General features: G+C 46.0%; 1 protein-coding gene across 6 annotated transcripts in view; it reads right to left on the reverse strand.

Annotated features, from left to right (window-relative positions):
* IRF9 (interferon regulatory factor 9) overlaps positions 1-22,878 on the reverse strand; it is a 327,420-nt gene that overhangs the window by 127,939 nt on the left and 176,603 nt on the right. For 5 of the 6 annotated variants that reach the window (XM_069633987.1, XM_069633991.1, XM_069633990.1 and 2 more), the window contains exon 6: positions 9,415-9,483. The exons of the other annotated variant lie outside the window; for it this stretch is intronic. In XM_069633987.1, the coding sequence (XP_069490088.1) occupies positions 9,415-9,483 (69 nt within the window). The remainder of the gene's footprint in view (positions 1-9,414; positions 9,484-22,878) is intronic. 6 annotated transcript variants of the gene reach the window in all.

The raw sequence follows: 22,878 nt of genomic DNA on the forward strand, positions 1-22,878 counted from the left end.
GGAGATAGAGACATCTTCAACAAGTGAGCGAACCATGGCTGTCGGGCCCACATAGGGGCCACCAGTATCATGGTAACTTGTTCCTGGTGCATTGTAACGCTCACCTGATTCCCGCAGAGGCGCCGGTCTTGACTGGGTGAATGCCGTATCTTCAAAGGTGATGTGTAACACACGGTTGGCTCTTTGGGCTGGACCTCTGTGCACTGTATGTCTGACTTGAAGAGTAAGATGTCTGCAGATAGAAAATATGGGATTAATGAACTGGGGTTATTGGGTGCCTCTCTCCTCTTCCCTTTCTCTTCTCCTGTAGAACCCCAAAGGTTAACGCCCTCACCTTAGGTAAGTGAACGCCGAGCTCTCCATCTGCCTCGGGGCAGGGTGCCGTAACCAGTTTCTTCACTGGATAAGGGTGCAGGCCTCTTGACCTCAGAGGACTGCTGTCCGTCGTTAACTGCACGAACGGTAAGTTCTGGGCACTTCAAATGTCTTAAAAATCTTTTGTAATGATATCTCTTGTTTTGCAGGGTTCCGGCGATGGCGGATGGCGGGCTGATGAGAGTTGAGGATCGAACCCGCGTGAGGAATAAAAGCGCCTGGAAGCACGTAAGTAAGCGCTTGTAGCCTGCTTCACGATGCGCACTAACTGTCCCTTTTATCTTGCAGGTACAAGTTCGGAGCTTTAGAGAAGCTGAAGGGTGCTGGAATACCCACTGGATTCGGCGTGGGAAGGAGTAATGGCACGTGAGTAATAAAGTTGCCCAATGTCTTTAAACGCACCTTCTTTTGTCTTTCAGTTGCGGGATGCAGCGCCGAAGGCCTCCGGAGCGTGCGAAGAGTAGGTAAGCCTTTGTCTTTCAGATGCCGGAATGCAGCGCGAGGCGTTGGTGACAGCCGATGGACCAGGTAAGAGATGCGCTGCCACTGAAGACCGTAGTGCTAACCTGTTCTTTCTTTGTCTTTACAGGTGCTGCTGAAGACTGGATTCCAGGATGGTAAGCCTTTGTTCCCTTAGGCCCAGGATCAGAAGCAGAAGACACGATGAGCGTTCTGCTGCAGAGAATGCAGAATAACACAAAGCAAGATTCATCCATCGGGTGTGGTTTAAATAGCCTCCTGTAGTGCTTAGGTGTCTCCTTCCACAGCCACGCCTAGGTAAGAAAAGAGTTCCTGCTTTCCAGAAGAGTTCCAGTGTTCTGAACCTAGGGAGTGGCTCCTGCCCCACCCAACAGGAAAAGTAGTCCCAAACAGAAGAGGATCAGGGGTTCAACTGGCAGGTAAGTAAGCAGCATGGTCTGCTGCAGGTAAGTCCACCCAAGCATTATGAGCCCGGCGCTTCCAGCGCTGGGACTGGGCATCTTTATGAGCCTGGTGCCACCGGCGCCAGGACAGGGTCCAAAAGGTCCCAATTGGGACTGGCTGGCACTCGGAACCGGGGTTATGGGTCTGCTTCCAAGGGAGTCGGGCAAGTCCTGATCTTTTGGAAGCAGAGATCATGACATGCATCTTGTGCACTATCTTGTTGAGAAGGGGAGTCGGGGGAAAAGCGTAAACAAATTTCCCTGACCATGGAATCGATAGACCGTTCCCCTTGGACTGGTTCTGGGGGTACCTGGAGGCGTAATCTTGGCATTGAGAGTTTTCCAGAGTTGCGAACAGGTCTATTTCTGGGAAACCCCACTGTGTGAAGACGTCGAAAACGATGTCTTCTTGTAACCGCCATTCGTACTCTACGGGCAGGGGGAAGTCTCTGCTGAGTTCGTCTGCTAGCAGATCGAGTTCCCCTGGTACATGTTGTGATAGTAGGAACATGTTGTGTTTGAGAGCCCACTTCCAGATGTTCTGGGACAGCTTGGACAGTCCTGGAGAGTGAGTGCCCCCTTGCTTGTTGAGGTAGTACATGGCTGTGGTGCTGTCTGTGAGGACCATCACTGTCTTTCCTTGTAGGTGTTCCTGAAAGGCTTTCAGTGCTTTGAACACCGCTAGTAGTTCCAGCAGGTTTATATGCTTGGATGCTAAGCTCGGAGTCCACGCTCCGTGAGCAGTGTGATGGGATAGGTGAGTCCCCCATCCTGTAAGGGATGCGTCTGTGGTTAGAGTGGCTTCCACTGCGGGTGTGGCAAACGTTTTCCCTAATAACAGGTTTTCTTTTGTCCACCACCGTAGCGAGAGAACCAAGGCCTGCGAGACCACCACTAGATCGTCCCATTGTCCGCTGGCCTGACACCACAGGCTGTTGAGCCACTCTTGCATTGGGCGCATGCGCAGGCGCGCGTGAGGTACCAAATAAATACATGACGCCATCATTCCTAGCAAGCGCATTGCTTTGCGTACCGTCACCTCTAGACCGGCCACATATTGAGGGATCTGAAACAGCATATTTTGGACCCTCTCGTTGGAGGGGAAGACGAGGCCATCCTTTGTTCGAATTAGAGCCCCTAGGAATTGTTTGATTTGGCTGGGGTCTAAGCTGGACTTCTTTTCGTTGATGGAGAAGCCCAGTTGGAACAAAAGGTCTACAGTCTTTTGGGTATTGGAGAAGCATGTTTCGTAAGAATCCCCTGTTATGAGCCAGTCGTCGAGGTAAGGGTATACCGGGATGGATAACCTGAACAGGTGGGCCGCTGCCACTACCAGTACTTTCGTGAATACCCTTGGTGCAGATGCTATCCCGAAGGGTAGTACTCTGAACTGGTAGTGTTTGTTCTCTATCTTGAACCTGAGGTATTTTCTGTGCGCTGGCAACATTAAAATATGAAAGTATGCATCTTTCATGTCCAGTGTTGTCATGTAATCCCCCTGTGATAACAGTGGGATTACTTCCTGCAAGGTCACCATACGAAACTTTTGGGGTTTGACAAACTTGTTCGCTGGGCGCAGATCTAATACAGGGCGCATGGTTAAGTCCTTTTTGGGTACAAGGAAGTACACTGAATAAATACCTTATGTTACCTGAGATAGGGGGACAGCCTCTATAGCTTCTTTTTTCAGTAGCTCTTCTACTTCTTGTAGAAGAATGGTGAGGTGTTCCGGTGTCATGCGTCGGTTCCGTGGGGGTCTGTACTTCGGGGAACCGTTGAATTCGATGCAGTATCCGTGGGCTATGGTGGATAATACCCAGCGGTCTGACGATATTCCCTCCCATGCTGAAAGGAACGATGTTAGCCGGCCCCCGACCGGTGATGCATGGGAGGGGACCCGAATCTTCGGGTCATTTGTTGGTATTGGGCGTGGAACCTTTGGGGCTGGAGCCGCGACCTCTTCCCCTGCCACGGCGTTGGCCTCTTTGACTGAACTGGGTGTTGTTACCCTGGTTAGAGGGCCAGTTGGTAGCAGAGTAAAATTGGTGTTGGTTTTGCTGCTGGCGTTGGCCACGAAAGGAGCGTCTATTGCCATAGCCGCGTCTGTTAGGGGGCCTAGAAATTTGGTCAAGAGTTTTGATGGTATCAAACTCTTTCTTCGCATGTTCTAGGGCCTCATCAACTGCTTTCCCAAACAGATGTGTTTCTTCTATGGGCTTATTTATCAGGGAAGCCTGGGTTTCCGGCTTAAATCCCGAATTGCGCAGCCAGACATGGCGTTTGAGAAGTGTTCCCTGAACCAGGGAACGGCCAGCCGTCTCTGCGGCATCTAAGGAGTTCTTTACGATGCCCTGGTTTACAAGAGTTCCCTCTGAGATTATAGCTAACAGGCGTGAACGCAGGGGTTCTGGTGCGTCCTCTGCTTCACTGCGCAGCTTGCTCCACTGTGCATCTGCGTAGCTAGCTAGTAGGGAATTGTTATTTGTCATCCTAGTTGAAAAGGCGGCGGACGTCGTGATTCTCTTCCCAAGTGCATAGAGCTTTTTGCCCTCTTTGTCAGGTGGTGCCTCACTAGTGGATAGTGGTACCCCTGCTCTTTTCCTTGTATTAGCAACTACGAGGGAGTCCGGAATAGAATGGCCTCTGATGTACAACGGGTCAGAGGGCGAAGGGCTGAAGAGCTTTTCTATCCGAGGGTTGACCCCTCTAAGGCAGGATTGGAAAGGGAAGGAGTTATTCTTCTCTTTATAGAAGCCAGGAGCGGAATAGACTGACTAACAGGGGCTTTTTCTTTAATAACTTTCTCTACAAAGTCTATGTCAGGAAGAGTCTCCCCTGTGTCTATTTCAAAATGCGCTGCTGCCTTGCGCAATAGTGCCTTAAGTGAAGGTTGGTCATCTATGGGAGAGGTGTTTCCAATAGGTGAATCCTTGGGAGGAGAAGGGTGAAAGACATCAGGGTCTGAGTGCACTGATGGGGATTGCCAAGGCTGCGAGGTAGCTGTATCTTCTTCGAAAGCTCCTGCACTAGTGTAAGGATCTTCTTCAAACCCCTCTTCCTCATGTTCCTCCTCTCCACCCAAACACTCATCATCTTCCTGGAGGTATTGCTCCTCTTCAGTGAGGTCATATACGTCTGTAGAAGGGGGAAACAGCCTAGGAATTTTGACCCTAGGGTCATCCTGGGGCCATTCTCTTTGGGTGTGGGTGGGTTTTGGTTTCCCAAAAACCTTTCCATTTTCTCCATACAAGAATGGAGTCTTTCAAGGGTCTCATGGGGGACCCTTGAATAGTCTAGAGGGGGGAAATCAGTGATTTCACCTTCAAAACGCTTAGAACGCTCCCATAACGTCAAAGAAAGGTTTCCGTCGCCATCTGAAAAGCCCTCCGGTAGTTCCGAAGTGCCCTTAGATGAAAGGGGCAGTTCCTGGCTACTGTTATGCTTTTTCGGCGTTTCTATAGCTTTTTGTGCGGTATTCGACGTTTGTTTCGTCGTCCGCTTATGTGTGTCTTCGGAAACAATTCTCGGCAGGCTCTCGACAACGAGTTTGTCAGTAGGACTCTGGTGTCGACGTTGCCTGCGTTACGCGTTGTTCCTCGACGGCCGCTCTATGGAGCGTTACGTCGGATGATTTTGGGGTAGCGCCCGTGTTTGATGAAAGCCCAATCGCTGGTCGCGACTGCGTTTGCGGGTGGGGCTTGAGACCCTTACGGTCTGAGGTAGACGCCGGAGTGCCCTACGTCCCCTTCGGCGCTGATATATCCTTCGTCTTCGACAAAGAAGAGCCGTGGGTTGTGTGCTTAGGCCTATGGGGTCTGTGCGCGTCCCTGTCGCCGGGGTGTTCATCCCCATGAGCAGGGCGTGAGCCGAGCCCGTCGGGGCCGGGGATGGACGTCGAGGAGCGCGAGCACTCCTTCTGGGGGTTAATGACTTCCGTAACGGACGTCAAGTTATCACCCTCCTCGTCACTTTCTGTAACAGCGGCGGCGGGTGAGGAAACTGACTTCGACATAGCGTAGTCCGCCCACCTCTTAACTTTGCGTTCTTTTAGAGTTCTTGGTTTCAAGAGCTTACAGGCCGCACAGCTGTCCTCCTTATGATCGAGGGGCAAGCAACGATTACAGAGCTTGTGTGTGTCCTTCCACGTGTATTTGCCCTTACAGCGTGGGCAAAACTTAAAAGGTGTCCTCTCCATAGCTGAGGCAATAATAACTGGTGATAACAACCCCAAGGGAAAGATAGGGGAGAAAGAAAGACATTCTCAAAGAGAAGATAAAAGTTCGAACCCCCACTCTCTCTACTGTATGTTGGCCGGCGAGGCCAGGCCACGTGTTCGGCAGCGCCGAAGGATCTCCTCCGTCTCTTCCCCTCCGTCGAAAACTTGCTCGGCGGAGAAACAGCTTCACAGCCAACGTCGAGGGGAGGGATCTTTAACAATATAATAAGTATAATTAAGGACCGAGGTCCGATAGTAAGTATTTGCAATGTCTCTCTAGGAGCTCCGCGTAAGGCGACCAGAAGCTGGGCGGAAAAAAACAATCTGAGGGAACTCGACGCGTGAGGGATTATGGGTACAACGCACGTCACTATAGGGATAGTGTTACAGACACGCCTTGTCGACGTCCCCTTTTCGACTACGAAAAACAAAATGCAATACTCCGCAGTGACCACTGGATGTCGGACCTATGCACAGCATGTGATTCTAAGCAGATTAACAAACATCAGAAACAATGTTTTCTGCTGTTGTTTTCCTTCACTATATTCAGCTTGGATCAAATCACATTTCACTGATTTACTCTTCCTGTATGCAAAAGTGGGTAATTCATCAAATAATTGGCCAGTGTAGAGTCTATTTTCAAAACAGCCCAATTTATTTTAATTATTCTCTTAATTCTCTGACTCTGTTGCAAGTATGTTGTTACATATACCACGTTGTCTGCGTGTGGTATTTGTACTGGTTTCAATGCTTCATCTCGTCACTGACGTTGCTTTCACTTGAGCAGTTGTTATAACTTCTGTAGAATAGCCGCTTTCTATAAATCTTCTTTGTACCTTCAATGATTTAGTGACAAACTCCTGATCATCTGATATGATCCTCTTGCACCTTAGGAATAGACTATATGGAGCAATAGACTGTTCCTGTCGGTTACTTTATTAAAGCTTGTAGTCTCTAATTTACCTCCCCTCATATAAAGTTCCACTTCCAAAAATGGAACTCTGTTCACGCTATGCTGTGTTGTGAATTGGATTCTTGGTGCTAGCTGATTCATGTATTCAAAACATTGTTTTAAGTCTTCAAGTGTTCCTCTCCAAACCCCACATACATCATCAATTAACCTATAAAAGCATCTCAAATGATTCTTCCATCTCATGTTGTACAAAACAAACTCCTTTTACAGATAAGCCATGTATGTGTTGGCGTACCTGGGTGCTATGACTGCACCCCCATTGATGTTTCTGATATTTGAACAAAAAACTTGTTTTCATTTTTAAAGAAATCTTTTGACAGGACGAACTTCAATAGACTTAGTACAAAAATTCTATCTTCTGCATAGTTTTCTGTGGACAAAAGAAGCCACTCCATTGCTTCTAAACCAGGTGTGTGTTTTATATTCATATATAGACTACATACTTCCATTGTAAATAATATTTCCAACTCCTCATCTAATTCAATATCTTTGATTTTTAACAAAAAATCAGTATGTCTTTTATATACATTCTGGTTGATTGAATTAATGGTTGGATAACTTTATCGATATATTGTGCCACAGGTTCCAACAAAGTGTCCGATGCTGCTTGGTATTATCGGTCTCCGGGGCGGGGGGAGGTCGGTCAATCAAGTTTTTATGAATCTTTGGTAGAATGTAAAGTACCGGCATAACCGGATGTGTTTTGATAAGAAATGTTTAGTTTTTTGGCTAATCCATTCATTCTGCTCCGCTTCAACCAGCAGTGCTTTGATTACATCATGCACTTGTTCCTTAGGGTCATGGAACACTTCAAAGTAGGTCTCTTGGTCTAGTAGCTGTCTCAACTTCAGTTCTATATTTCACTCAATACATAATCAGCAGTGCTCATCCCTTGGCTGCTGGTTTCAAAATAATCTCTGGATTTAATGTTTCCTGTTCATCATGTTTAATGAAATTCCCTGTTTTGACTCTTCTTAAATGGGGGTTTCACTAATGCCACACACCCACACTGTCTGGCACCACAAATGTGTAGTGGAACTAGTGTGACACACTTCCTGGGCCACATATACACACAAAGGCATTAATTGCCCACAAAAGCAGCAGCTTTACTGGGCAAGTGCATGACATCATATGGGATTTCCTGACCTGAGAATGCAGGAAGAAGGCCAAACAACAATATGGTTAAAGAACAAGCGAAGAATCTTGTGGTACGGCCATTTCATGGAACTACCCACGTTTAGTAGCCATATGCAGAAAAAGCAAATGTGCACACTAAAAATAATGCACAAATGGTACAAATGTATCTGCTGCCATCAGCTTGTCTTTAGGCACATTTAAAAGAAACCAAAAATCCCACGTGTAAAAGACTAGGGTGATACGAAAGTATCCCCACTGCACTGCATTCCAAGATGCTCTGTGCACTGTTAAAAAGTTACCAAAAAAGGTACAAAGCTAAGAAGACAAAAGGGAAACATAGTTTCCCAGAACTGATAGTCTGAAATAATCAGTTTCCCCATAACAAGTGTGCAAAAGGCAGATACTGTTTGTTTATTGTTTGCTTGCTAGGCGCTTATACAGTAAGTAAATTCTGTTTCAAAGCGCCCACAGGGCAGCAGGAAGGTAAAACAAAGTACAATTAAAATTCAAAAATAATAATACAGTGGGGGAGGGACGGCCGATCCTACTATGCCTTTTGCCTATTTAGAACGTGCAAGTGCAGCAATGAAGAGGGCAGTGGGGTAGGTGCTGAGGTGCGAGTGCTCGAGGGTGAGCCACAGATGAAGTGCAAAGGTAAGTGCTATGAGAGAGGGTCATTTTCCTGTAAAAAGCAGGAAAATAAATTTTCCTGTAAAAAGTCAGGACAGGTTCAAAAACAAAAGCAAAATGTGTGGGTGCCCAAAGAATATCGAGGGAAAGTTGCCTAAAGAGAAATCTTTCCAAACAGTTTCAAGAAAAAAAGGCTCTTCTAGGCTCTAACCAGAAATTAAATAGCTCCCAGCAATTTCGAAGCCCGCAAGCCATGGGTCCACAGTTGCACCTCTCTGCAGGTGAAGTGCAGGGAAAGATACCACCTGCCAGCCATCTTGGACTGGTGTTAGGTGGGTGGCTATCATGTTCACAGTTCATTGTTTGAAGAAGGTAGCCAGATGTCAGAGTATGAAGCAAGTTACCAATCTTGCTGGTGGCAGAAATGTAAAGATGCACATACTGTAAAGGTGATCATAAAGATGTACACAGTGTAAATTAGGTAAAGCCCCCCCCCCATGAAGTACCCCAGAATCACTTCCACTTACAGACAACAGGTACATTGGATAGGAGACCAGATTACCCCATACCAGAAGCATTAGCATGAACTAGTAACACAAGAGACAGTTCTAATGTATTAACTACTGATGATATTGAAGGTACACAAGAGTTGAAAAGGAGATTTTCAATAATAAATTGTGAGGTGATATGACACAGGTCTTTACTGCACCACATTTACATCTCAACAAAGAATCGTGCAGCAGATAGAGGTGTGGGAAGGTGTGTGTTCGGGGAGTGTAGGGTGGTGAGGGTGTGTGTTCGGCGAGTGGAGAAGGTAGCATGTGTGATGGGGGCTTATGGAGTAAGAGGGGGTCTTAAGTGTTTGTTGGGAGGGGGCAGGAATGACTAAACCCTCCTTCAAAGAAAAAGAGGACCTTTTGGAATGCCCATTGGAATCACGCCCAAAACATTGCCATGTTTTTACAGGCCATGGGGCTTGTGTGGGGTGAAAGCTGCAAAGAAAAAGCATTAAGGCAAAGACATGCATGCCAGCATATGGTGCAATCAAAACTTGGAAAATAGAAATAATAATTTAAAAATGGTTAATGTAGTATCGTCTACCTCTGCGCACACAAATGTGCATACACGCACAAACAATCATTGGGCCATGAACTCCTTACCGGCTTCCAACACAGGGGACATGTCAACAACTTCCTCAGCAATTAAGTAAAGGGGGACATCTTGAAGACCTAGAGTGAAAAGAGGGAAGCATTGTTTTAACTCCTAGAAATTGTTACAAGACTATCACAGTCCTTATCGTAGATAGGATATTGCAAAAACAACCTCATAGCCTTTCCGACTCTTGGAGGCATCACATTAGGTTCCACATCTATGTGGTAACATGATCAACCAAGCCTCCAAAATAAGCTACTCCTACGAATAAATCCTAAAAGGTTCAGTACAGCTATCAGCACATTACATTAAACTGCTTCAAGAAGGCTCATAGTCCTTTTATCTTATTAAAGGACTGATAATTAATAATTAAGGCTATCTTTACTATCCTTTACTATTGCTACTTACATGTAAGACTGTTTTGCAGCATAATGTCTACAACAGTCACAATCTGTGCATAACCTAGCTATTCAGCGTTTGTTGTGAACTACTTAAAAACAATTGCAAAGTCACTGTGTTGGAGTCAACTTGTGTGCCTCCCTGTGTGACAACCACCCTCTGCAGCCTCACTGTGTTCGTTCCCAGGGTGGTGCCATTTTTGTATCTTTTAAAAACGTTTTCATAAACGTCAGTGAAACATTCTCTCTCCTTCAGTATCAAAGTCGGCATGGAGAGTAACAGGTGAAACAACGAGCATTGCCACTGGAATTATGCAGCACAACCGCACAAAATTATGCACAGGGGAATTAAATTCTGCAGCATAATATGCAAGTGAATGTGTTAGGACTGATTTTCTAAACTCTGGCCTGGTGAACCGGTGTATAGAAGTCCCAACCTAATTTAGTGACAGGGACAACTCTGGGAGCTGTAGACAAACAAATGTAGGAAAGCGAGTGAACAAGGCTAAGTCTCAGGAGGGGTGAGCCCGGCAAGGGGTCATCAACGAGCACACACAGTAAAGGGTCAAGGAACACATTTAGAGGGTTATACTAATATTTATTTACTAGTGTACAGGCCCGTGTCCACGAACCAAAGTGCACGTTTTCATTAATACAATAGGACCACTACAGATCCTAAGCCAACAGCTCCTTTTAGCAGTGACAACAGGCAAAGCAATGAGAATTTGACCACCGTATATCCTTAGGAAACAGCTCTCTCTGGTGGAGCATTCTGTGCGTTCAGGCGGCCTCTACTGCACGTGACGGCTTTGGTCAATCATACAGCTGGCTTTTATTATATAGTATGATATGATGGCCGTATAACACTATGAAAAATGAGTACTAGAATGAAATATGATCACACAAGACTAAATGAAAGAAACAAATAGAATCACTGGAGAAGGGCAAAATACATATAAAACCCCTGTAAAGGAAGGCTAGTATTAGTATGCAGCACTAAAGGTCCACAGAGATACAACACTAACTTTCGAAGTCCAACACTAAGATGTATGGGGCCTTGTGCCCAAAAGTTCACCAAAGTTCCACACAGTTTTGCGAGACGGGAAAAAAAAGGAGTGTAGGGTTTCTGGGGTCCAATGAAGAGTTCCAAGTGGTAGAGGACAGTTAGGCAAGATTGTATGCAGTACCCTTTGTGTGCACTACAACAACCCTCACCTCCTGGCAATAGGAACCCAATCTTTGGTACAAGTCTTTACTACACAGGTTGGTAGCGTGTTGAGCAGCCAGGCTTATCTCAAGAGGGGTCAATGTGAGCTGTAGGGGAGTTACACAGAGATTCACAGTGACAAGTATTTAAATAAACTCTTACACACAAGGTTTCTTGATTAAACAATTATTAATTTAACAGTCAGTTAGAGTAAGCCTTCTTCTTCAGAAGGGAGCAATATAAAACAATACACAAATACACTTCAAAAAATAACACACTCTTAGTTTTCTAAATCAGCAAATACCCATTTGGGATGGCCCACAGACACTACCTACACACTCAGGTGACTCCAATAGTTAGGGTGCTGGAGACATTAATATATCACTGTTGCATTTAGAATATTCTTGAGAGGGGTGTCAAGGAAAAGAAGTTTCAGAATAGACAAGTAATCACAATTATTCTTGCAGGTAAGTAGAAATTTTTGCACAATGTTTAAAAAGTCTTTGTAGGATAGAAGAAATCAAAGTAGGGCCACACGCTGATTAGGCTTGTGAGGTAAAGAAGCTGATAGCAACTGTACAGATGCAACCAAGACAAGTCTCCAATGAGGAAAAGTGAGGTTACACAACAAGAGGTAAGTTCTCTTAGACTGTACAGTACCTTTAGGTTGAAGAAAAGTGCAGCAGATGGCTTCTGTTCCTGTGCAGTTCTGCATATCCTGGTGTTCCTGGGCCTCAGTCATGGAGACAAGAGGGAGGACTTCTGGGGACTCCTTCACTGCTATGGAACGGTCACCGACTGCGACGGCAATCTTCAAACAAGTGGCACTTCGGTGTTTCAGCTCCTCGCGCCTACCGCAAATAGCAACACCACGTTTCCTGGCTGTCGAGATTGGCTTTTCTTGCATCTGGGGTCCAGCACTCTGTTCAGGTGGCTCAGGCCCGGTCAGTCCTGTTCACTGGGAGTCCAAAGGATCTTCCTGGAGCTCTTGGGCAGCTTAAAAGCAATGCACACGATCTGGTGTTCCTCTCCCTGGCTATTCGGTTCCAGCAGCAACTGCAATGGAATTTCAACCAGCTCCGAGAGGATGTCCAGGTGGCTTACTTTGGAGTTGATTGGTCACACAAGGGGACAAGGGGAGAAGTCGGGAGTTGATTGGTCCCACCAACTCAAGGGGACAAGGGAGAAGTCGTCCTTGCAGGGCTTCTCTAGTCGAAACGAAATTGGAGTTTTAGCAGACCAGCAGGGCTTCACGGGGAAAACCAACGGTCCAGGAGTTGCAGCAGGTGTCCGCTTCAAGTTCTTCTTCGGAATCCTTCGGCAGTGGTCGACTCTGCCTTCCAATCCAAAAATCCTCTCCTTTTATGCAGATTTCCCCCATTCATTCGAGCCTAGCTGTCAGTCACCCAGCTGTGTGGCTGTCCTTGCCGGACAGCCAGCCGGCCTATCACCTAAGAGTGCATTCCTGTCTCCTAGGAGACAAAACACAGGGAGTTTTGGGCCCCTCCCTCACTTCCTGCCCCCGCCAGACACCCTGGAGCCCGAGGTGTGCTTCACTCGTGAACCCCGCCAAAGGCAAAACGAACAAAGGAACCAAACCTGGTTTGGCATGCAGAGTAAATCTCAAGAAGGACCTTTCCACAAAGAAATGGTGAAAAAATAAGACTGGGGCCATTTTGGGGACTTTACTGCAGCTGCGAACGCAGCCCGCGGTAAATGCACACACGGTAGTTAAAAGTAAACCACTCCCACCAGCCATTCATCTAGGAACGGGTAACATAGAATTGTTACATGAGAAGCTAGACAAAGGGGATACTAAGTAACCCTTCCAGCACCCTATTGTAAAATAGTGTGTGCTGGGTCAAGAAAGTTACAAATGTAAGTAAAGTTAATTTCACTTTACTGCTTTTGGAATAGTAGTTTATTCAAGAGAAGGTATTTAAACCTTTAGGAAATCTGAAAGACCTCCCTGTATCACTGCACTGAAGGTGCTGTGTGGCACAATGTACTTTCTGGAGAGACCATCAGCATTTTGGTGATTACACCCTGACCTGTGTTCTATGTTAAAATCAATCCCCTGTAATCTTAACAATTTAGGATTTTCCCTCTTCGTCTGCATTAACCATCTCAAGGGTTGGTGGTCTGTTTGAATTACAAAAGTAGATCCATACAAGTATGGTCTAAACTTCTTCAAAGACCACACAATGACAAAACATTCACGTTCTATGGTTGTCCACCTTGATTCAGGGTCCTTCAGTTTTCTACTGATGAAGCAGATTGGGTGTTCCCTGCCTTTCTCATCCAGCTGACTCAGAACTACACCTATACCTGTATCGTAAGCATGAGTTTGTACAATAAAGGATTGGTTGTAGTCAGGAGCTCTCAAGACTGGAGCTTGACAAAGGGCTTTCTTAAGTCTTTCAAACGCCTTAGTGTACTCCTCATTCCACCTGACCTTCTTGGGGAATTTGGGTGAGGAGATCATATTCAAGGGAGAAGCTATGGTCCCATAGTTCTCAATGAAGTTCCTATAGTAACCCGTGAGACCTATAGGCTCTCACTTGGGTTTGAGTAGTAGGGGTGGCCCGGTCTTGTACAGCATGTACCATGTAAGGCAATGGCCTTATTTCACCTCCTTCTACCACATGTCCAAGGCAGACCACTTTACTCTGACCAATTTGACATTACCTTGCCTTTATGGTCAGATTGGCCTGCTCAAGAGCCTGCATTACATATCCTAAATGGTCAATATGTTCCTTCCAAGTAGGGATGAACACTGCAATGTTATCCAAGTATGACATGCAGAAGCCCTCCATCCCATTCAGAACATGATTCACCATCCTTTCGAATGTAGCAGGATCATTCTTTAGTCCAAAAGGCATAACATTAAATTGGTAGAGGCCTCCTGGGGTTGAAAATGCAGTTTTCTACTTGGCATGGTCTGTCAGAGCTATTTGCCAACAGCCTGAGGTCAGGTCAAATGTACTGATGCACTTGGCTGAACCAAGCTTGCCCACCGGCGCATCTGTCCTAGGTAAAGGATGGGCATCAGTCGTGGTGACTGCATTAAGAGCTCTATAGTCCACACAGAATCTCAACTCCTTGGATCCTGCATTTGGCACTAGTACAACAGGACTAGCCCATGGACTTGTAGATGGCTCTATTACCCCAAGATCAAGCATCTTCTTGACCTCTTCCTTTATGTGGGTTCTTACATGGTCTGATATTCTGTAACCCCTGCTCGTGACAGGTAGACAGTCACCAGTGAGAATCTCATGCTGTCCCCAAGGGGTCAAGCCTCATGATTGTGAAAACAGAGGGGCAAACTGATTTAACATAATGTTGCACTCCTCCTGCTGTTCCAGTGTTAGATTAGAAGAGAGATTAACTCCTTATATCTTCCCATCTAAAGGTTGTCCCATGAGGGCGTCAGGTAGAGGCTCACTCTCCTCCTACTCCTGAGCAGAGGCTAAAAGCAAAGCTCCCAGTTCTGGTCTAGAGACATGGCCTTTTGGCAGTTGGTGTGAAAGACCCTGGCCGCCTCCTTAGGACTGCCTAAGTCCACCAAATAATTTACCTCTCCTAGTTTTCCTACAACCTTGAAAGGTCCAATCAATTTGTCCTGTAAGGCCCTCTGCCTTGTAGGTAACATAACTAAAACTAGCTCGTTTTGAGTAAATTCAACCATGTTGGCCTTCTGGTCATGCCAATGCTTCACCAGAGCCTTACCTGCTTTCAAGTTATCAGAAGCTTCTGTCATCATGTGTGTCATTCTCCTTCGGAGACCTAACACATAGTCGGTGACTCTCACTGGCTTGTGGGAAGGAGCACTCTCCAATCCCTCCTTGATTAGGGCCAATGGACCTCTAACCTGATGACCATAGAGGAGCACAAAGGGGCTGAAATCAACCCCTTCCTGAGGGACTTCTCTATAAGCAAAGGGAAGGCATGGCAGTAGAAGGTCCCACTTTCTTCTAAGGGGTTCATCTAAAGCACCTATCATGCTCTTCATAGGTCTATTAAACCTCTCCACCAACCCGTTGGTTTGGGGATGGTAGGCTGTTGAGAACTTGTAGGTCACGCCACAGTTTTTCCACATGGCGTGCATGTAGTGGGACATACAATTGGTCACCCTGTCTGAGATAACCTCCTTAGGAAAGCCTACCCTGGTAAAAATACCAAGTAGGGCCTTAGCCACTGCCTGAGCAGTAACCGCCATCATAGGTATGGCTTTATGATAGCTGGTAGCATGGTCTACCACAACCAATATAATGTTGATTCCTATCCTCTAAAAAAAGGGACTCCCACCACTGGGAGAGGCACCAAAAGTGCCACGTTCCTGGCTCCACTCTTGCCAGAAGTCTGACAGGTGTGACAGCTTCTACAGAATTTATCTACATCAGACCTCATTTTGGGCCAGTAGATACAAAGAGAAATCCTTTCCTTGGTCTTCTTAAAACGTAAGTGACCAGCTAAAGAGATCTTGTGGGTTAACTGTAGAAACTGTGGTCTTACCTCCTGAGGCACTACAAGTCTTCTGTAGGCCCCTGGAGTAACAATAAGTTCACTGTAGAGGAGGCCATCCTCCCAGTATAACCTGTGATTTCCTGGCTCTTGCCCTTCCAGCTGGGAAGCTGCCTGTTGGCGAAGACCTTCAAGAGTGGGACACTTTCTTTGACCTCCGCTGAAGTCTGTCCTACATGGGCCACCTTCTGCAAGCAAAGTCTGCAGCTCAGGATGGTCTTTAGGAGCCAGATCGCCAACAGGGGGAGGTCTCCTTCCATCTCTGTGTCATCAGTAGCTGATTCGCTATCCTCTGGTTGGACCTCACACTCAGGCTCAGCTGGTGGATGGGTCACTGGAGTGACCTGGGACTTTCCTCTCTGGGATTTCCTGGTTGTGTGTACGGGAGTGCTACTTTTCTTGTATCCTGAGATCTTGGATTTCCCCTTTGTCCCCTTTTTCCTGGAAGTAGAAGTTGGCGCTTCCTGTGGATGGGTGTTATAGGTTCCTCTGTAACAATCCACTGAGAGTCATCTAAGGTGAGCTCTCTGGCCTTCTTAGTCTGGTCCAGCTTCCTTTTACTGGGAGGTCTGGTGGTGCTTGATACAACTCCAAGAGTCTTTAAGTCATTCCCAAGCAGGACTCTCCCAGGCACCTCACTTTGTAAACTGACAGGTATTCTTACAGTCACATTGTTGTACTGGATAAGAGCTGGTAGTATTGGAACCATCTTGACAGGGTCTCCAGTAAGCTTAGTGGGGCCTTTGGGTGCCTTAGCAACATCCTCAGGTTTGAAAAAGGGTTCATCCACCACTGTGATGCTGGCCCCAGTGTCTCTGGCAGGGGTCTCCTGACCATTCACAAGTACACTGTCCTTGTAATATGCTTTGGTGTTATCTGGTATAGAGTTATACACATCTAAAGTCTGCTGTACCTACAGACCCAGGGACACTAAAGAAACACTATGTGAGACTCCAATGGGGTCTTCAGACAATATATGAAAATTTCCACTTGCTATATGAACTTCTCCCTCAGGGATGAAGGCTAAGGAGGCAGTGTATACCCTGAAGGTTTACCCTTGCATCTGGGATCCCCTTTCACATGGTCAGTAGACCCATAAGCATAACATTTACCAAATGTTTTCTGGAATGGGGGTTACTGCTGACCTCCTTCTGATTTGGCACCAGAGGTTTCACTAGACTGCCCTGGTTTCCCAAATGGCTTACCCGTCTGTTGTGGCCCTCTTTTGGATGGGAGGTTTTAGAATTCGCTCATCTTTCTTGTGCTGCTTTTCCTCATCCTTTTTGTGAGCGGCTCCAGAATCCTTATGAGTAGCCCTGTTGGCAACCCACAAGTCAGCAGCTTTTGCCAGCTTCTTGGGATCAATCTCTTGAGTCAGCCAAGTGCTGTCTGTGCTCAGGCGAGCAGGCATCAAAAATAGATTCCAACAAAAAGAGATTTCTAATTCCTTCAAAAGGACTTCACTCTGTAACCCTTAGCCCGAACATCTATGTTTCTTAAACATTCAAACACCCAGGTAGAACAAGGGGTACCATTAGTCTTTTTTAGGTTCCTAAACCTCTTAAGGTGCTGGGAAGGAGTTTTCACCAAATCTAGCTATCAATGCTAGCTTCACATTTTCATACTCCAATCTTTCAAGTACCCCCACCTCCATTAGAGCATCAGTTGCAACCTGACAAAAGCCAAGGAAACAACTGATTCTCTGTGAAACCCTGAATCCCATTGTTATATTCAAAAGCATCCAACCAATCCAAAATATCAAGTTTCACATCATACATACTCACTGCTTCTTTGGGCATGCAAGGTCTCTTTGGACTGGAAGACCTAGAAGGCTCAGAGATAGAAACATTTTCAAGAGACAATTTCTTCATTTCAAGAGCATGTTTCATTTCCATTTCCCTAAGTTTGATGTCCTGATGTTTGGTTTCAACTTGGATCTGTAATCTTTTGAATTCTAACTCAAGAATAATTTTTTTAAAAGACACAAATGGTGGACTCGGTGATGGACCTCGTGGGGTCCCAGTGGCTTAAGGTTGAGGCAAAAGGGCCTGTTGAGGCAAAGAGGGGCTCTCTTCCTGAGACTCTGCTCCCTCTTAGATATCAAGAGTTAGAGACTGCATTATCATCCCCAATATAATTTTCCACATTTCCTGTGTTGGTAGGTATGACAGGCCTATAACCCAGACTTTGACGATTCAACAATCTTGCAATTAGTTCATTATTCTTTCCTTTAACAGGGAGATTCCTGATCTTACACATTTCTTTCAGCTGCTCTACTGTTAAAATGATCAGGGCTTCCTGACCGAAGTTAACCATATTTGGCATGTTACAATTGCTTTTCTAGTGGGGCTTAGCCTGGTGGAGGTTTTTAGTTTAACAAAAGCAAAGCAAATTCTTAGTGTAACAACTCTACAATAGATCCCCACCGCCTGCCACCAGTGTTAGTCAAGATTGTATGCAGTACCCTTTGGGTGCACTAGAACAACCCAGACCTATCCTGGCAATAGGAACCCAACCTTTGGTAAAAGTCTGTACTACACAGGTTGGTAGCGTGTTGCGCAGCCAGGCTTATCTCAAGAGGGGTCAATGTGAGCTGCAGGGGAGTTACACAGAGATTCACAGTGACAAGTATTCAAATAAACTCTTAGACACAAGGTTTCCTGATTAAACAATTATTAATTTATCTAAGAGCAATATAAAACAATACACAAATACACTTAAAAAAACTTACACAGTCTTAGTTTTCTAAATCAGCAAATACCCATTTGGGATGGCCCACAGACCTACCTACACACTCAGGTGACTTCAATAGTTAGGGTGCTGGGGACATTAATATATCACTGTTGCATTTCGAATATTCTTGAGAGGGGTGTCAAGGAAAAGAAGTTTCAGAATAGACAAGTAATCACACAATTATTCTTAAGTAGGTACTTTCAAAATAACCCGCCAATGCAAAGTCAGTTAACCCTTTCTTGGAAGGAAGGCAAAACACATAAAAGAAGAGTCATTCAGAGAGCCAGGCCAGCCAATGTTAAGTTAGCAAAACTCAAAGTGAACTGAAGCACTTCTTGCAGGTAAGTAGAAATTCTTGCACAATGTTTAAAAAGTCTTGTAGGATAGAAGAAATCAAAGTGGGGCCACAAGCTGATTAGGCTTGTGAGGTAAAGAAGCTGATAGCAACTGTACAGATGCAACCAGAACAAGTCTCCAATGAGGACAAGTGAGGTTACACAACAAGAGGTAAGTTCTCTTAGACTGTACAGTACCTTTAGGTTGAAGAAAAGTGCAGCAGATGGCTTCTGTTCCTGTGCAGTTCTACATATCCTGGTGTTCCTGGGCCTCAGTCATGGAGACAAGAGGGAGTACTTCTGGGGACTACTGCACTGCAATGGGACGGTCACTGACAGCGACCGGCAATCTTCAAACAAGTGGCACTTCGGTGTTTCAGCTCCTCGCGTCTACTGCAAATAGCAACACCGCGGTTCCTGGCTGTCGAGATTGGCTTTCCTAGCATCTGGGCTCCAGGACTCTGTTGAGGTGGCTCAGGCTCAGTCAGTCCTGTTTCCTGGGAGTCCAGAGGATCTTCCTGGAGCTCTTGGCTAGCTTAAAAGCAATGCATACGATCTGGTGTTCCTCTCCCTGGGTATTCGGTTCCAGCAGCAATTGCAGTGGAATTTCAACCAGCTCCGAGAGGATGTCCAGGTGACTTACTTTGGAGTTGATTGGTCCCACCAACTCACAGGGAGAAGTCGTCCTTGCAGGGCTTCTCTAGTCGAAACAAAATTGGAGTTTCAGCACAGCAGCAGGGCTTCACGGGGCAAACCAACGGTCCAGGAATTGCAGCAGGTGTCCTCTTCAAGTTCTTCTTGGGAATCCTTCGTCCAGTGGTCGACTCTGCCTTCCAAGTCAAAAAGCCTTGCCTTTTTTGCAGGTTTTCCCATTCATTCCAGCCTAGCTGTCAGTCACCCAGCAGGGTGGCTGTCCTTGACGGATAGCCAGACGGCCAATCACCTAAGAGTGCATTCCTGTCTCCTAGGAGATGAAGCACAGGGAGTTTCGGGCATCTCCCTTGCTTTCTGCCCCCGCCAGACACCCTGGAGCCAGAGGTGGGCTTCACTTGTGAATCCTGCCAAAGGCAAAATGAACAAAGGGACCAAACCTAAATCGCAAGAAGGACCTTTCCACAAAGAAATGGCAAAAAAAGAAGATCGGGCCATTTTGATAAAAATGTCACCATTGGTGCTTTACTGCAGCTCCGACCGCAGCCCGCAGTAAATGAACACCCGGTAGTTAAAAGTAAACCACTGCCACCAGCCATTCATCGAGGAAAGGATAACATAAAATTGTTACATGTGGTGCTAGACAAAGGGGATACTAAGTAACCTGTCAAGCACCCTATTGTAAGATAGTGTATGCTGGGTCTAGAAAGTAGTTTATCCAAGAGAAGGTATTTAAATCTTTGGGAAATCTGAAAGACTTCCCTGTGCCACTGCACTGAAAGTACTGTGTCACACAATGGAAAAGATGATGCCTATGGAGTTTGTCAGACTCCATAACCAAAAGAAAAAACAAGAGTTCAAAATCACATTACAATACATGAGAGAGTGGGGAAAAAGGGTCTCACTCTCTTCAGGTTAAAAATTCACGTCCTCACAATCCAGAAAATTTGCTGGTGGTCTCTAAGGTAGAGAGGAATTAGCACATTTCTGAGAATTCTCCCTAACAAGGACAAGTTATTCGAACTAACAAAAGTGTCCCCAACTTTCAGAGCACTTTTGCGAGCAAGCAATAGCAACGCTAAACTGTTGTAAATGTTACTAAAAGTTACCTTTTAAAAGGGAGTTAGGGGTTCATTTAAGTATTGTTACAACTCAGCCCCCATTCTCTGATTCTTCTTAGGACTTGACAGGTCTTCTGAAGAGGTTCCAAGATCGCTTTCCACGCCTTCAGCTCCCGTCTTCAGCTCCGGTCACTGATGGCCAGGGGTTGCAGGTTGGAGCACTTCTTCAGTCGGCGGAAAATGTTGGTACACGATCTTCAGGTTGGAGAATTCAGAAGAACTCTATGCAGGGTACCTCTCAGCACAGGATTGGATACAGGAAAGCTGTTTCAGATGACGGTAACTGATGCACAGCAACGTAGGAAGACACACTTGTCGGGGTCAGACTTCGCCTCCTATCTAGGGTCCTCTTGATGCTGGAAACACAACATTTGGCAGAGGTGAGTCTTGTAGAACAAGCTGGTGATTCCCACAAGTTCTAGGCCTCAACATGGTATGGCGACATTTGCAAGCACGATAACCCAAAATCTGAGCAAGTCAGCCACTGGGTGATCCAGGGACACTTCTGAAGGCTGTAAATAATTTAGCATTTATACAGCCCTACGAACCCTCAGGCATCTGGGCACTGCTTATTATTACCCACGGTGTTTGGTGCTCATTTATCGACTTCGAAAAGATGAAAGGCTGAGTTTGGCCCTGCAGGCTTTGCACAGATGTCAAAGCGAGCACTCTACTCGCTGTGCTATCTGATCAGACCCCTTTTTTGCAGAACTCTGAGCTGACATTGAGAATGGATGTTCCCTCCACTCCAAGGGTCACAACTCCTTCACAGGACTGCTGAAGATCACCTACAAGACAAAGCTCTTCCAGGACGGCAGCAGACGTTGGTCGCCAGCCCTTCTTCCAATGCGTCCATGGTCTCCTTGCTCATCTTGCAGCTGGGCAGGATACTTGGCTCCTTCAGGTTTCTTCTAGGATCTCTGAAGAATGGGTGCAGGGATCCTCTCCTTATTAAAAAAGCAGGTGAGAGCTGAAACTCCAACTAGCCAATCAAAGATCTGGCCGAGACACACACCCAAGCAGTGGTCCTATCAGGACCACTGGTGGCACAACTCATGAATACCATTCAGATACACTGAAACCAGTTTGTGGATTGGTACCAAACAGTCCCAACCCACTTCCTGTCAGCAAACACACATAGCCCTGTATTAGCCTGTGAAAGGCATTGGCTTTCCTTGCCACTTGAAGTCCATATGGAATACATTACTCACCATAATCGTATTTCTGGTGCTTGTATCTGCTTAGATTCACATGCTATGCATAGGCCGACATCTAGTGGAAGCTGCAGAGAATTACAGTTGTTTTCGCAATTTGAAAAGGGATGTCGACAGGGCGTGCCAGTAATAGTATCCCTAGTGTGACGTCCGCTGTACCCATGATCCCTCACGTGCCGAGGTCCCTCAGATTGTTTTTCTTCTGACATGAGGTAGCATGAGTGTCATGTCAGTACACTTGTATCCAAGCAGATATATGTAGAAGCTCATATAACATCTATGCACCTTCTTGCAGGGGAGGAAGCGTGGGCGCATGTCAATCTAAGCAGATACAAGCACCAGAAATACGATTACGGTGAGTAATGCATTCCTTCTGATGCTTGTGTGATCTGTTCAGATCACATGCTATGCATAGATTAGCGAGCAGTGTTATGAGAAGGTGGTGGGTTGTGAGAAGGAGTAGCACCAAATGGATGTTTTAGATCCGCTTGTCCCACCTGTGTATCTGTCTTGGAATGTGTGTCAATGCAGTAGTGCTGAGTGAAGGTGTGAACTGAGCTCCATGTAACTGCTTTGCAAATGCTGTCTAAGGGGACGTTTGCAATAAAAGCTAAAGTAGCCCCAGTGGCTCGTGTGGAGTGGGCTCTTGGTGTAGAAGGCAGTGTCTTGTTTGATAATGAATAGCATAATTGTATACATTTGACTATCCATTTGGAGATGGCTCTCTTGGAAACGCGCTCTCCTTGTCTACCTGTAGCCATGGAGATGAACAGTTGATCAGTCTTCTTAAGCGGTTTCGTTTTATCTGCGTAGTAGAGAACCGCCCTCCTCACATCTAGTGTGTGGAGTTTGACCTCAGCTGAGCTAGTCGGCTTCTGAAAGAAGGCCGGAAGCTCGATTGATTGGTTTACGTGGAACTTGGAAATGAATTTAGGGGAGAATCTAGGGTGAGTCCGTAAAACCAATTTGTCTTTATGTATCATAAAGAAAGGGTCCTGTACTGACAAGGCTTGGAGTTCGCTGACTGTTCTTATAGAAGTAATAGCCACTAAGACAGCAGTTTTATAGGTAAAATGTTTAAAAGTAGCTTGATGCAAAGGCTCGAAGGGAGGGCCCATGAGTTTTGCTATCACTACATTGAGATCCCAGCCTGGCGGGGGATTGGAGAGTGTAGTCTTTTCACTCCCTCCATGAATGCTTTAATGACTGGCACTTTCCACCATGAAACTTTACCTTGAAAGGTGGTGTAGGCTGATAAAGCTGCTAGGTGGACTCTTAAAGAAGTAAAG

The sequence above is a fragment of the Ambystoma mexicanum genome, chromosome 13, assembly GCF_040938575.1.
Source record: "Ambystoma mexicanum isolate Mex_15411 chromosome 13, UKY_AmexF1_1, whole genome shotgun sequence".
In the NCBI taxonomy this organism is placed as follows: Eukaryota; Metazoa; Chordata; class Amphibia; order Caudata; family Ambystomatidae; genus Ambystoma; species Ambystoma mexicanum.